This window comes from Ambystoma mexicanum, chromosome 1q (genome assembly GCF_040938575.1).
Source record: "Ambystoma mexicanum isolate Mex_15411 chromosome 1q, UKY_AmexF1_1, whole genome shotgun sequence".
In the NCBI taxonomy this organism is placed as follows: domain Eukaryota; kingdom Metazoa; phylum Chordata; class Amphibia; order Caudata; family Ambystomatidae; genus Ambystoma; species Ambystoma mexicanum.
Genome location: NC_090922.1, coordinates 473,262,167 through 473,278,452, shown reverse-complemented (window position 1 = coordinate 473,278,452; position 16,286 = coordinate 473,262,167). Strand labels below are relative to the sequence as shown.

The 16,286-nt window shown below is 46.5% G+C and overlaps 1 protein-coding gene across 2 annotated transcripts in view; it reads left to right on the top strand.

Moving 5' to 3' along the window:
- The window catches only part of LOC138528930 (interferon-inducible GTPase 5-like), a 328,797-nt gene extending 315,426 nt beyond the window's left edge, over positions 1–13,371 (top strand). For both annotated transcript variants that reach the window (XM_069640804.1, XM_069640805.1), the window contains exon 3: positions 11,521–13,371. In XM_069640804.1, the coding sequence (XP_069496905.1) occupies positions 11,521–12,760 (1,240 nt within the window). In that variant the 3' untranslated portion in view covers positions 12,761–13,371. The remainder of the gene's footprint in view (positions 1–11,520) is intronic.
- The last annotated feature ends 2,915 nt before the right edge of the window (positions 13,372–16,286 follow it).

The window sequence follows — 16,286 nt, the reverse complement described above, 5'->3', positions numbered from 1 at the left end:
CGGATGATGTCTCTCTCCGTTTCCCCTTCCACTTCGGGTACCCCAAAAATTCTGAGATTGTTCCTCCTTTCCCTATTTTCAAAGTCGTCCATCTGTCTGAACCTTTCCTCATCCCTTTTCTCCAAGGCCGCCAGCCTCAACTCTACCCCCATTTCCTGGGTTGCTGATGGTGATTGGTAGGTTTCCACCTGCAGGAGCCTGTCCTCGACCTTGTCCACCCTTTGATCAATTTTTTCAAATTTCTGGGCGATATCGGATCGCATGTCCCTGATTTCCTGCAATATGGAGGCAATACCTTTTTCCATGGCCGTCATGGGAGGTGCCTGGATCTCCGACTGGGCCATACCTCTGGTGGGGCTTGAACTCCTCATGCTGCTCGCCATCTCTTGAAAGCGGAATTCCTGCAAGGTTTTCCGCCAGTTCATCTGGTCACCCCCTTCTGGGACGGCCCGTGGTTATATCCTTGGGCACTCGGATAGGGGCCCCGAAGAGTTTGGGGGGGGTCCCGGGACAGGGCTCGCCCCCACTTTGTTATGGTCTAACCTTGCCGAGGGAGTCTTTATTGGGCGGGCACACGCCCCACCACGTTCCAGTGGGGGCCTCACACCCCGTTCCGGGTCGCCGCGGTCCGCTGGTCTGTTCGCTCTGTGTGGGTAACTGGTTCCGTGGTCCTTGCCCCCCAGTCTCCAGAGGCACGCGCCCCGCCGAGACCTGGCTGGGGCCTCACTGGCCTGTTGATGCTTACCCCGTGGGGGAGAGGGAGAGCTCCGCTTGGGCCTTCTTGTTGTCCCCCACCTGGGTCCCTCCGCCTCCACGGCCGACAGAAGACTGGATTCTGGCCGTGATGTGGGTCCTGCTGTCTCCCTCTGCGTGTTTCCTTCTCCCGCCTGGCCAGGCCCGTTGCACTGCGCGTCTCGGAGGCCGGGGGGAGGGGCGAGGCTCCGATTCACGAAGCGGGGAGAACCCCCCGTCCTGCTGTGGCCCCCGCTCCCGGGGCCGAGAGTGCTGGAGGCTCAAAAATCGGCCGGGTGAGGCGGGGGGGGACTCCTCACCGCGACTGCGCGGCACCCGCGGGGTTCCTCTCCGTAATCTTGCACCGCGGCTGCGGAGGCCCTACTCTGGGTCGTCCCCGGCCGCCGTCGCAGGTCTCGTTCTCGCGTCTCCCGGGGTCCTCGGGCGTCGCTGTTTCGCTCTATAGGTGCCCGGGGGTGTCTCCTCACCGCGCCGACATGCTGGATCCGCCTGGGGGGCTCCGGGGGGGCTCAATCCCCTTAATCAGCCCAGTCGAGGCAGGAGCAGTACGATCAGGCAGCCATTGCCTGCGCGCCCCCTGGTGGCCTCCGGCACCAAGCTTTTAAATACATATTAGTTTGTCATAGTAAAATCATCAAGAACACTTATTCATTTGCAGGTTAGTACACAATATACATAGATACAGTCCAGTCAAATTGACTGCAATTGGTGAATATTGAACATGTTTCTTCCTTTCTAACAATGAAAATCAGTTTACAGATAAATGGTGAGCACAACATAAAATGCACAAATAACAGTGTTGCTGATGGACACTGGTATAATGGAGGGTTGTCGACACTACTGTGTTTCGGCCAAAAAGGGGAAGCTGTTTAATGAAGCTTGCAAATGGCTGGCCTTCATCAGGATGTTGAAACTGAGTGTAGGGAGTGTCCTGTTGATCTCGTGTGCAAGGGTTTTTGCTAGGGTGGAAAGCTTGTAAGCTGTTCTGTTCTGGATGTAGGAGATTCAGGCAACTAGGTTGCTTAGTGGATGCTGGTATATCCGACTGCCTGATTAGTGTTGATATTCAGTGCATGTGGTCTTGAGCTAGGTAATAGCGCTGGTCAATCCAGTTGCGTCACAGGGGGGTAGTCCCGGTCGTGCATGTGAGATTAAATCCCCTGTGTCTGTGTGTTAATGGGAGACGCTGCTTCTCCATCCTACGCTTGAGGCGTAGCTTCAGCTGAGTCCCCCGTCATGGGAGAAGTCATGTAGAGTCAGTATCTCATCGGGATCCCACATACTTTGGATAGCTTTGTCAAATGTCGGGGGAGACCAGGGCACTTCCACGGGGGAAGCATTCCGCACTATGGCGCCGTCACCCCGAGTCTCTTAAACAGTCTATCCCAAGCAGTTACTGTTGTACGGACCAGATCAAATGTACGAAAATCAGCATGCTGATTCTCGAGATTGATTGATTTTTACTTAGATGGTGAGGCACTGTATGTCTCTAGGGCACCGTATGTATCTAGGGCTAGATGTATCAGCGAATCCTGAGAAGCATACCAACATCCAGCGTACCTGCGCCTGCGAGGCAAAATAGTAGAGTTGAAAGTCAGGGGCTTGCAAGCCACTTTGTTCGAACGGTTCGGTCAATCCCTCCCATTTCATCCGTGGTACCCCTGTTCTCCATGTGTATCTGAATACCAAGGAGGGCAATTTATAGAAAAAATTACGTCCCAGCCATAGAGGAATATTATTAAAATAGTACAGCAGTTTAGGAACTACAATAATTTAAAGTATTGATGGCCTACCATACAATGAAATGGGGAATCTTGTCCACAGTCGCAGTTTATCTGCCATTGTTTCTAAGTATGCCTCATGGTTATCTGCCATAAATGAACAATACTATCAGGAGACCAGTATGCTCAAGTATTTAAATTTGTGTGGGACCCACCTGAGCCCCCTAATATCTGTCGGGACGTGTGTGGCGTCGGTCAGTGGGAACATCTCTGATTTTGACGCATTAATTCGGTATCCGTAGTGTGTTGAGAAATTGCGGATCTCTTCCAACAGTGGAGCCAGTTTTTGTGTCGGATTTCGGATATATAACACTGTGTCGTCAGCGTAGAGATGTATAATTTGTGGTGGGCCCGCTATATGTAAACCCCTATGGCTGTTTATATCATATATGTGCAAGCGGCTCAATCGTCAAAGCGAAGAGTAGAGGGGAGAATGGGCAGCTCTGCCTCGTCCTGAGGCCCATTAGGAAAGCAGGCGAGAGCGTGCCACCGGTGCGGACTCCGGCCGTTTGGCTAGCATATAACAGGCGTATAAATTGTATAAAGAGATCCCCCAATTGCATCTGTTGGAGTACTGCGAAGAGAAACTGCCAGGAGACGAAATCGAAGGCCTTCTCAGCGTCAGCTTAGCCTTTGGGTTAATTTGGGACATGCTGCATAAGAGTTTGCACAGGTTAAATGCGGTGGAGCGGCCAGTGATAAACCCGGCTTGGTCAGGATGGACCAAGGTTCTCATAAAAGGTAGGAGTCTAGTGGACAGTAATTTGGCAAAAATGTTGGTGTCTGCGCTGATTAGGGATAATGGTCTATATGAGGCCATTTCGGAGGCTGGTCTGTTCGGTTTTAGTAATACAGTGATTACGGCTTCCGAGAGTGTTGGAAGTAATTGACCGAATTGGAGGGATTCTTCCCAGACCATCAATAGCTTGGGTGCAAGGACCAGCCAGATCTCTTTGTATAGTTCGATACCTATTCCAACGGGGCCGGGGGCCTTTCCCGACGGGAGAGCCATTACTGCCTCTATGATTTTGTTGAATGTAAGTGGCTGGTTTAGCAATAGCTGTGCTTCTTGTGTAAGTGATGGGAGTGGGATCTTGTTTAGGTAACTCGCCAACTCTGCATCAGTGCACCTATCGTAATTGGCACATAGGGTCTTAAAGTATTGGTGGAACTCGCTGTTTATTTCCTCAGGTGCAGTGAGGATATTACCTGGTGTCCCCTTAATCCCGGTGATGTGCTGCGCCCCTTTCTCAGGTCTAATGGCGTCTGCAAGGAACCAGCCCGGTCTATCTGCTTCCCCATATCGCCTTGCCTCGGTGGGATGATTTATCAAGCGGACTTCTCTATCCGCCAATTCGGTAAATTTCAGCAGATTCCCTTAAATGAGGCCCAATAGTGCCCTATTGTGTGACGTATCATATTCATTCTCAAGCTGTCTCAGGGTAGTCTACACGCAACCTAATTCCATTCTCGTTTCATTCAGACTTCCAGTGGAGACTGAAATCACCTCGCCCCTCAGCCACACCTTGAATGCCTCCCAGACACTGGAATAATGTGGAACAGAACCTTTGTTCCTCTGGAAAAAGTCTATGACCCCGTTGCGTAGCGTCTCCAGAAATACTGGATCAAGTAAACATGAGGGAGGCATGCGCCAGGGTGGGCTGGGGATACCGGGGTCGTCCCAAACTATTGTCAATGTGACCGGTGAATGATCGCAAATGGTACTACAGTGGATCCCAATTATACAAATGTTGCATAACCATGTACGGTGTCATGGAAGGAGAGGTTTGATTGGTTTCCTTGTTGGTCAATCATTGTCCATAATGTCAGGTCCGTTGTTATGTGGGTGAGGGCTGTGACTATAGTCGTATAGTAGGGGTATAGAAATTGACGCTTCTTTGTAGGCAGTGGCTTCGGTTGGATTTTCGAAGAAATGCGCACAACCTCCATGCTGAATTCGTCACTTTGCTGGAAACATCAGTGCATAAGGAACCCGTCTGATATGCTGCAGTTTCTTAACAGGATTATTTGATTTCTGTAGGGCTTGTACATTGGCAGAAAAGTCTGGGTAGATAAGGATGTCTAAGGCCAAGAAACAAGAAGGGTGAGCACCGTGAACAATGACACATCGTTTCAACTATGTCTGGAGATGAAGGCACAGGCCAGCAAGCCCGCCCCACACAGGGAGCTGCACGAACAGCTCTTATGATTCCCAACTGCCAGGGCCTCAGCAGGGCAGCCGGACAACAAACAGGAGAACAATCCGGCATGGAACGTACCACCCTCAGCCACGCTAGGCCACCAAACAATGGGATATAGTCAAGCTGCCCAGGCGCCAATGCCAGGCTGCCACAGCCTGTGCATTGGTGGCTGCATGCAGGGGGACAGAGGCCCTCAGGTTCCAGGAGGGATCACGTGCACAAAACACTCACCAGTCGTGCCGCTGCAGTCCGGCGGCGAAGCAGAGGAATCAGGATGTCGGGCTGAGTGTCGGGCCTCAGCCAAGCACGTTGCCTGCTGTACTAAGCTTTCCCGGCAGCGCCCGCCTGGGGAATGTGAAACCCAGGCTGCTGGCTCGCAAGGATGCATTGTTCAGGCCTCGCTCCTTCCGCCGTCAGCACAATCTTTAGCAGCGCACCACACAGCATCCAAAGAACGGATTCACATGGGATTAGAGCCACATACTCCATGACCCATCCGCCTTATATAGAGGTCATTATAGTGCTGTATCCATGGAATAATGATGGGTTTATTTGGTAGAAGGATGTCGTGGGACCGGAGCTCGCAGCTCGAGCAACCTTCTTCTTGGCTGCTCAACAGCGCCCCCCAGTTTTAGAACAATTTTAACAGCATTTATGGCTCCTCCATATGAGCCCATCCACATATGCAATCTAAACTTCCTCTCCTAAGAGGTTACCTTTCTAGTGGCAACCATGTCTGCTTGGCGAATCAGCGACCTGCAAGATTATCCACTTAACCTCTGTTTACCCTTCCCAAGGTGGTATCGGATATAACTCTGTCAGAACGCATCATACTGCCAAAGTTTTGTTGGCAGGCATACCAACACGCCTTGCATTTGCTGCACCTGTCGCCGCAAATATGTAAATGTTACTTGCAGCGCACTAGTGCCCTCTTAGAGTGTCTTCCAGATTGTTCATTTCAGTTGTAGGGGCCAAGGCATCTCCAGACAAGGCCTTGCCCTATCATGTAGTTTATTGCATTACCCACTGTCAAATAATTGGGGGCAACCAGCTTACCAGTACAGCTACTGCCCATTCAACCAGAGGGAGGGCAGCTACACTCGCTTCCCAGGCGGGAGTGGCCATGAAGGACTTAAGCAGGGCGCAACCTGGAGCACGCTCCGTACGTACGCCAAACACGGCTGTCTAAGAGAAAGCGCTAGAAGGGAGTCAGCGTCGGGACAAGCTGTCCTGCGGCACATGTTTGCGTGAGATGGGAGCAGCCTTTGTTCCTTCCCTCCTTCTCTTCAGGTTCAAGCATGCATAATGTGTTCAGGGTACTCTCTTGGGTACTATTGTTGACCTGATGTGTGATTCAGTGAAGTAGGTGGCATGCTTCCACTGCTTGTTATTCTATTCAAGCATGTGAATCTATGAAAGATCCAATTCTGTAGAGGTCTTAGTTACTTACCTGTAACTTTATTTCTCCAGCATTGGTATCTAGATTCACATGCGCCCTCTTGCCTCCTCTGAGAGGCTGCTCCAAGGCCTGGCAGTCATCATAAATGCTATCACTATACGGCTCAAAGTCTGAAGATGGCTGCTTGCGGTGGAGCATTGGTTGGGGTCATAAAGGACTAAAGTGAGGTGGAGGGACTACATAATGAAAGTCTTATTAGACACAATGGGTAATCCTTATTTCCTTAACTTTTTCAACCCTTTTTTTAAAAAACATTTCATGGGGAGGACTGCCCAACGTATCCTAGGAGGCATTAGTTGTCTCTATTTGAAATTGCAAAAATGAGTGACACATTATTAAAACATTTTTTATCTGGGTGTATTCTTGTTGTTTACAAATGTCAATTCCCATCAAATCTTTGTTCAGTTACTGGTCTTTGTAAAGGCAGCATGAAGTAAGACGCATACAACAGATTAAACTTTCAATCGAAAGCTTTATTTTTCTTCTATGTCATGCTGGAGTAAGGCCTAACTTGCCCTATACTAAGGTGGGTTTTCGCTACCTAAAGAAAACTAAAGATAGTCTGCGTCTGTAAGTTCAATTAAAATGTCTGTCTATGTCTGAAGCCTATACTTGCCCTCACAACTAATGGTATACAATGTGTAAGGATGTCAGCAGCAAAAGGAATAGTGTTCCAGCTTGGCTTAGACTCAGTTTCCCCTTTTCCAAGTTCAGAATAGTTCTAAAAAGACCTCAGGGTTCCCTTTCCCAAGAGTTCAACACAGTTTACAACATCGAGGGGTTCCCTTCCTCAAGAGGTCCAACACAGTTCAGAAAGTCTCACGGTTCCCTTTCCCAAGGGTTCAACGCTGTTCACAAGGTCTTGGGGTTCCCTTCCAGCAATATCAGTTGAAATCTTTCAGTTTTCAAAACAATATCACTTTAGATATAGTCATCCTGGTTTTCCATAATTCGCATTTAGGGCTCCGTTTCTTAATTTACTGCTTACTTCAACAACTATGGCAAAACACAAACTTCTTTATAGTCTCCTTTCTTTACTCTTTCCAAGTAGGAGCATTCGGTCTAGGCGTAGTTATTGGGCCACACGGTCCACCCATTGCAGGTCACGCAGCCAGTGTCTGTGTGCTCGAGTGTTGCAAAACATAAACTTCTTCACATTTGCTTTCCTTGACTTTTCAAAAGTAGGGGTCCCTCGGTCTAGGCGCAGTTGTCAGACCACACGGTCTACCCACTACAGGTCACGCAACCAATACCCCTGTGCACTTCTATATGCTTTCTGTATTCCTCTTACTTTTGCCAACACAAGTTTTCTCTCTCTCAACCTGTGGTTCCTCAGATTCTTGTATCCTTGGCCAGTGCTCATTTTCACATCTCATATGTTTCGTAGCTATTTTCTTTTTTTTGGCCACCACTAGTGGCTTCCACTTTCATTTCCAGCTTTCTGGCTTTGCCCTACTTGATTCTTGCACCTCTCATTCGGTGGTAATTCCTGTCAGTACCACCTTGCTTCTATTTACTTCATAAGTGTTCATAATGTGGCTTCGTTTTATACAGCATCCAGAAATATTCTTACTGTTTTGAGTCACTTCGCTATTCAATAGTACGTGTTTCACCTTTCAAAAACACTTGTAATAGCTTTCTGCTTGTTCAGTATTCCAAAATACCGGTTCTGGCCTTCCACAATACTTCTAGTAGTTCTTAGCTTGTTCAGCATTCATACACGTTCGTTTCCAATCCCCGCAGCGCCCCGGTATGAGTGTTCCCTTCTTGTCACTCACTGGTGTTGTGCAACGGCTCCTTTGGGTTTCCCGGCTTCTGAACTTTGCTTTTCTCCACCTTCCTGTCGTGGGAGCTACAACGAGCAGCGTTCACCGTCCTGGAATATAGTAGCGTGTACCTGCGCTCTTCCTAAGTGGATGCTACCGAGAGCACCACTCGCTCTCTGAGACATGCAACAGTCGGGAGGCTTCGGTGCTCCCCAGCTCCTGCTGTGAGCACCGTGCAGGGAGGACAGCAGGGTCCCTGACTGTTACTCACCAATGGGCTTATAGATGGCGAGATGAGGCAAGCGGATTCTCTTGATCCACAGGTTCTCAGCCTTGGCAGACATGCCTCGGTTTCCCTAAACACTTGAGGGAACTATTTTCAATATTATGCCCATCTGCTGTAAGAACAGAACAGACAGAGGGTTAGATCAAACAAAAGAGTGGGAGGAACACACCGCCACGGTACCAGGCTGAAACGGAAAAAGAACAGGTCAATTGGTGTCAAATAATTGTTTCCAAATACTCAACCAACACTGATAACCATCTGTTTCCCTCCTGGATTCAAGCTCACGGATTTGAGCTGGAGAATGTCTGTCTGAACACAGGTTCCTACAATGACAAGATAACGATATAACCCAAGGCAATCTAAGTAGGCTATGCTATTATACCAATCAGAATATCAGGTGGAGTAACATTAGTCTTACCAGTTCATATGAAAGCAAGAACAGAAGGTTGAAGTCTGTTTGGTAGCAGGAGGACTGTAATTAGTTCACTACAACGACACAGGACAAAAAAAAAGGAAGGGTTAGTAAGGTACTCAACCCGGGCGGCACAAGGGTCGCACTAGAGCCGGGATGGTGCATTGTGGCAGCAGAGCGTCTCTTAGTGCACTGTCCGAGTTTAATGTTGAAAATAAGTTGTACAGTCCTTAAGGAATTCTTGTAGAAGGTTAGCGTGTGTGCAGATTGCTCGGATCAGCAAGTGAAAGAAAGACAGGAGCTTGTGAGCCCCTTTGGCAGGTAACTTCAGGAGATTGCGCAGAGGCAGGAGGAATGCAGTAATACGTTGTTTGCAGGAGTAAATGCAGGTAATGTCAGGGTGACGTTACGTGGTGGGAACTCAGGCAAGGCTCAGGTGGACAATCACAATTACTACACAGGAGCGCGGTTCGCACAACGGTTGCCCAGTAACAGAGAGACAAAAAGCAGTTTGTATGGAGGCAAGTCGGCAACAAGTTAGATCAAGCAGGTACCTGGGAGAAGACAATAGAAGTCTGTATTTATTTTATTTTTTTATTTTGTTTTTGGTGCTTACAAAAACAGAGTTACAAAGAATTTGCATAAAAGAAAAAAGCAAAAGTCTTTCAAAATAAAAGCATGAGTTTGTTATATACACAATAAAAATATGCATAACTTCAAGAAATGCATTAAAACTTGACATAACGAAATACCTTTACATAAACAAAAATGAATAAATTAGCACATAAACTGACACAAAGTGTATTAGGTTTCTAGAGAGAACGTCATTTCTCAATGTCATAAAGCATAGAAGTCTGTTTGAGCAGACGAAGGTCGGCAGCAGCGGGTCCAATGATACCAAGTCTGAGGCAAAAAGAAGTATGTAAAGAGAAAGCAAGTTCAAGAATAACTTGGAGTAATGGACACACGCTTTACAGGTATTAGGCAAGCTAACTACAATCAGAAGCAGCGTCCACTGGGCTAACGCAGCTTTTACGCTTTCGTTGAGGGCGGAACCTACGAGAGCCAGCAGCTGCCGTGATCACCTGACTCTGTGTGGTAGCATGGCAACGGCTCTCCCTGCAATTGCCAATGCCTAAGGAAAGGAGCAGCGAAGCGACGATTACTGATGGTAAAACAAGGCTTGAAGCCTGAATCAGAGTACAGGGACCCCAAACCGATACACACCATCTCCATGCGCCTTTGCTGCACTCCTGCTTTGCACGGCTTCTCTCAAGCCTTCTCCTCTTCCTCCTGCTCCACTTATCTAGACCTCGTCCTTCTCCCTTGGCCATCTCCCTCCATGTGTTGGGCGGTTATCCTTTTTATACACCTGGACATGGCAAATGACTACACGAGTGAGTCCTTAACATTGATTGCCTAACCATGATGAAACCTGTTAGCTGAACATGCCTGGCTCAGTACCAAAATAGTGTTTAGTGGAGTTGGAATGAATGGAAGTGTGCATAACTCTTGGTTGTTTATTTTACCTTTTGGTATTAAGCTGATATTTGTCGGTATTAACAAGAGGAGGCTGATGTGTTGATTCTGCCCAAGAAGAGGGTTTGTCCTACTAGTTGGTCTCTTCCAGGTCCCAGTTTAAAAATTGCATTTCGCAGAACCATTTGGAAAGGAAGAAAGGAAGAAAAGGGAAAAGGTTGACAGAAACCTATAAACATGGTTTGGATAGAAAGTTCATCATGAAAAGGGAATGGGGGATACCATGTCTCACCCAAGGACGTCCTCGCCCCATTCCCCAGGTTCACTCCACACAGGTGATCCTACCTCGCATACCTACCCCTTTGGTCAGGATCCGATGTTGGGGAAAAAAGAAGTGAGGACGCCCTTGGGTTCCTCACACTATCAAAAGGTGGTGTGTGATTTTCACAAATTGGGGAAGAAGGGTATTTGAAGGGTTAGTATGTTGCTACAGTATAATGGGAAATCAACTCTAAACATGTTCTCATTCTGGGTTATCGTGTCCAGACTAGGCACACAGGATACCTTACTGACCAGGGCTGCCAACTATTCATGTAGGATAATGGCCACCTTCTTGAACCAAATCCAACACACACCTTCGGGAGATTGATGGACAGATAGTTTTGGTTTCACCTTTTCTCTAGGGGCGTCTGTTAATGTCTCATATAAAATAGAGTGTCTTAAATCTAATCCCAAAAGAAATTCAAATACCATTTATTCAGTTCAACTCCTTTGTTTGATGGCCACAGAAGGTGCTTAGAGATTATTCTTTTGGCCCTATGTCCTTTACAAAACTACCTGCATTTAATCTTGTCTAAGTCATTGGGCCTCATTACAAGTTTGCCGGTCCGTTAACAACGGTGCCTAAGCTACCGGCACTGTTGTTACCGGACCGGCAAACTACGAGTTCTGGTCGCGGGTGCCTTTTCGCCCGCCAAGTCTGACCTGGCGGGTGGACCGGCACCCGCGAGCAGACAATATCGGATGCACCATCACGGTGCTGGTGCATCCGACCTCCCCGTTCCTAATGGGACCCAAATGGGAATGGGGACTAATATGTTCCGGCGCCCGGGAATGGGCAATTACCGGGTCCGCCAGGGCTGTAATGCCCCAGTAATTGCCCATTCCTGGGTGCCGGAAGAAAAATTACTCTGGCGGCAGCCGTGCCGGTTTTACCGGCACCGCTGCCGCCAGAGTCATAATAAGGCCCAATATCTCCCTGTATCACGTTTTGAATGAATTACAAATTGGTTTGCATTCAAGTTGCCATTGGATATAATTGTGTGTTAACCGTGATGAACTGCTATGCTCTTTTTACATTGACCTTTTTGTGGCCTCTTTCAGATCACCAATGTCTGTTGTACATGTTCAAGAGGAGGATCTTCTTGAAATGAGCACTCTGCTCAAGTCCAGCGCGGTGGTGGATGTCACAGATAAAGTGCAGTCCCTACTGGGGAAGCTGGAAGCCACCACACTGGACATTGCGGTTACAGGAGAATCGGGTGCAGGCAAATCCACTTTTGTGAACGCCTTACGCGGCCTCGGAGATGACGATTTTGGTGCTGCCAGAACCGGGGTGACAGAGACCACCACAGTTCCAATGGCTTACCAACATCCAACGTTGCCAACCGTCCGAATCTGGGACATGCCAGGCATTGGAACTTACAACTTCCAAGTCGACCAATACCTAAAGCTTGTGAATTTTGAAAGGTATGACTTCTTCATCATTGTTGCCTCTGAACGATTCAGGGAGAACCACGCCAGGCTGGCCCGGAACATCCGGGATATGAAGAAGCACTTTTACTTTGTCCGTACCAAAGTTGATCAAGATCTGAATGCTTGCACGAGACGTAAGAAGACACAGTTCAATGAGGAGATGGTCCTTAACGAGATTCGGACAGATTGCACGAGCTGGTTGGAAAAGGAAGGAGAGCAGGACCCCAAGGTGTTCCTGCTCTCCAGCTTTGAGCTCCATAAATATGATTTTCAGAAACTGCAGAACACTTTGGAGCAAAGTCTCGATGGACAAAAGAGGCACGTCTTGCTTCTGTCCTTACCAAATATCACTGATGAAGTCATTGTAAAGAAGAAAAAGTCCCTGAAGAGGCACATCTGGAAGAAAGCCCTTCTGTCTTGTATCATATCAGCCATGCCCTCTAAGCCAGTGCATTTTAACATACCTATGCTCATGAACACCTTGAGATCCTATAAGCAGAACTTTGGCCTGGATGACGAGTCCCTTGGTACGCTGGCATCCAAAGTCAACACATCAACCTATCACCTCAAGGAAGAAATTACAAGCCAGGAAGGCCAAGGCATGAATGAGGAATCTGTAAAAGCAGTCTTGCGTATGGCAGTTGTTGGCAGCCAAGCTGCTGCCAACTTGGTGGAGGAGCAGGTTCCTGTTCTCGGCAACCTCGTGGCTGGCGCAATTACCTTTGTGGCAGTCTACATCCTGCTCAACAGTTCCTTGGACAACCTTGCCAAAGATGCCCAGAAGGTCCTTAGGAGGGCTTTCAGCACAGAAGATGAAGAAAAGTTAGAGGCTTACCAAAAACTGGACCCAGGTTTTCTCTATGACTGATGGTTGTTGCTGAACTCGTGGTGCGGCTCTTAAAAAACAATCATACAGACAAATGCCAAAGGGATGTACTTTTTTTAAAATTAGCTGAGTTTTAATCCGTTTGTCTCAAACATAGCCTAAACAAATGTGGCTTGTGGGTGTTCAGCCTGGTATTTTGTGAAGAAGCTGCCAACTGTGCCTGTGCCTGTTTGCCAATAATATTTGAACTTTCTAACATTTTAGTTTGTGGGCAAATCAGCCTTCAAGATAATCTAAATGCTTGGAGACAATCGAAATGTGGCTCTTAGTGTCAGGGTGACATTTCAAGATCTAATTCTGTCTTGGCTGGACTAAGGTGATTACTGTCTTATTCGGTTTGACTTTGTGTGTCTTGAAATAACCCACCATTCCCAAAAGAAACTGGTATGTGCCAAAGGCAAACTCACCATTATTCAGTTTAAACTTTTAAATTCTGTTGGACAATAGCGATTTTAAAAATGTCAACAAAAATCTTTGATTAGTGACAGGCATAACATCACCCAGAAGATGTTTTAGATTGAAATGAGTTGAACGTGATTATGATACTAAGCGGACTTATTCTGAATAAACTTGAATCCAATACAATTATTAAACTCTTGACTCAATTGTGCATCCATCACAGAAAGCCCACACCTTCAGGTAAGACATCTGGCAACCTTATAACTTAAATCGTATTTTGGAGAAAAAAAGCATAGACAAGCAGGCAGCATAACAACAAAACCTGTTGAATCTTTTAAAAAATTGCAGAATCCAACACCTGCTAAAGGTTGTTCTGCTAGTAAGGTTTCACATTTGCTCAGATTTTGCACCCATGAGCAAGCTATGCATTGAAACGTGTTTCACCAATTTTTGGCAGAAATATTTACTTAATACTTTGTGCCGATCAATCAGATGAATACTCTTCCGTATGTCCCCAAAATTGGAACGTGTCAGTTCCTGGAAATTATTTGAAAAAAAATCAGCATTTTGCCTAACAGGTGTGTATGCAGTGAACATCATCTGAGATGCTTCCCAAACCTTTGTGAGTAACTTGATTAAACGGAACATGAGTGCTGGAGGCAAGCAGTGTCACTTTGCAGTGTCATTTTCACTATCTGAGCTCTTTTTTATTTGCAGGTTTAGTAGCAGAAGGAGCAATGAGGGCGCAGCAAAGTGTTTTTTTTAAAGACACTTCATTAATCCAAAACAATTCATACACAGACTTGATTGTTAAATTTGTTAAAAATTGATTTGTAGCCATGTGCATTGCTTTGCTTGTAGGGCATCTTTTTGAATTACTGTCGGGAAGTCTGTTATTACTTGTTAACCGTGGCACTTTGACTGCCTGTGAGACTACCTATTCCTGCTTGCCCGCAGTGCTTTTGTGTCCTAATCAGCCACGTCATCGCTGGCACGTTAGAGTTGATTTGTGCCGATTTGCGTTCCGGTTGTGCCGATGTTTTGGCAAGACTCCTCTACATCGTCCTGCTCTTATAGATGTACACATATAGTATAAACTGTACGTTTCTCCACTATACACGCTTTATATGATGATCGTTGGATGATTGCTGCGACTACCGCGCTCTTTATTTTCTTGCATTTCCACTGGGCTGATTGATTCATTTACAACTTTGTATCCATCTGGTGGGTGTGGTTATGCCATCCGTGAAGGGCACTCATCCCTTCACTGTTATTGGTAACATGCTTGAGAACTTGAAGGCATCTGTCCCATATGAGACAGTTGGATCGCATATTTGGCACCAAAGTCGTCTTGATATACCGGCTCGCTATTTGTCTTTGGAGGGATCAAACTCTATGCCAGTTATTTTGCTGCCTCAGGAGGGTTATGTCGAGTCAGTCATTGAGCAGGACCACCGCCTTACAAATTGAATATTAGACCTTTGTGCAGCACCTGTTAATGGGCCTACTATTTCTTCCTCACTCCGTATGTTGGATACTGTTGCCTTGACTGCTACATCGACTCTAGTACAACTGTCGCAGATAGCGTCTGTTGTTGGTTGGACAACCCTTAATAGTGCATGTCCTGCCCCACTGAACATGTTGAAATTAAACTCTGCAGTAACTTTGGACAGGATTGGCAAGGTGGAGTCTGCTCCTGAGGACACAGACTCAGATGGGTTATCTGTATCATCTGGTCTTTCTTCCTTTGTTGACTCGTTTAATATTGAGTTAAACTCTGCTGTTCCTAGCAATACTCAGATTTTGGGCACTGTTTTACCAGCGCTGAATGCCAGTGACACTCATAAATCCTCTTTTTTAGTGGCTGACATTGGCCCTAAAATGAAGGAGCAGGAGGACATGGTGAACCTCAGCTTATGCTCTCTCAGTATTGTACCTATTTTGAAAGTCCTGCTTGTCAATCCACGATTCTTGGTTCAGCATGCAGTGGAACTAGCCAACTATATAAATGATACAGAGGCTGATGCTTTAGCTATCACCGAAACATGGCTACATGATGCTGCCACACCTGCTGCCACCCTTGCCACTCCAGAAGGATATAACATGTTCAGGGTTGATTGTCTCTCTTCTGGAGGGTGTAGGGTGGCTTGTATTTCTTGAGAAACACTAAATATGCACATCGTTAACGCCACTGTATTAGTTGTGCACCGGTCAAACTAAGTGTGGACCATAACACTTCTGTCAGTTTTTTTATTCTCTACAGGCCATTGCAAAAAACTCCTCCATTTGAGGAACAATTCCTTGCACTACTTAGTGATCCACTGAAACCAACTTCTCACATGAGTATTTTAGGTGACTTCAATCTATGGTCCTTTAATGACCTTGACTTGGAAGCTGATTCACTGTCCTTCTCTCTTGGTGCAATGAGCTTCATTCAACATGTTAATGTCTCAATGCATAAAGAAAGAAATACTTTGGACTGGGTTATTACATATAGCATCAATATATCCCTGGTCTCAGCCATTCCTTGTCCATGGTCGGATTGTTTCTTGGTATCGTTCGAGCTGCAGTTGCCGGGTAAGCTACAATGTGCTGATGCTAATCTTAGAATTAATAAAAAAAATGAGGAACTTTAATAAAGTCACCCAAAAGGCTTTTGTGGCCATAGTTAAACCTATGTTTGCTAATCCTGTGTCAACTTTGGATGCATGCAAATTAGCGGATCAATTTCCGCATATAACCTATGTGGCCATCAATACCTTGGCACCAAAACGACTGAAGCTGATAAAAACGGAGGTAAAGAAAAATACCTGGCTTTGCGATGAGATTATTAAGTGTAGGAAGATCAAGTGGAAATGCGAACGGATCTGGCGTAGCAACCCGTGTCCCGATAGGAATCCTCTTCTAAGGATGTAACTGCACACTATAAACAAGCTATTATCTTGGCAATACAATCAGATTACAATTCGAGAATAGCTAATGCCAAATCCAAGAGGCCATTAAAATGCGACAACAATGCCTGGCGTCTTCAGTCTATCCCACTGAAACAGGTCGCATAACTAGTTACATCACTTCTAATGCTGATCTCCCTTAGTTTTCCTTGAAACTG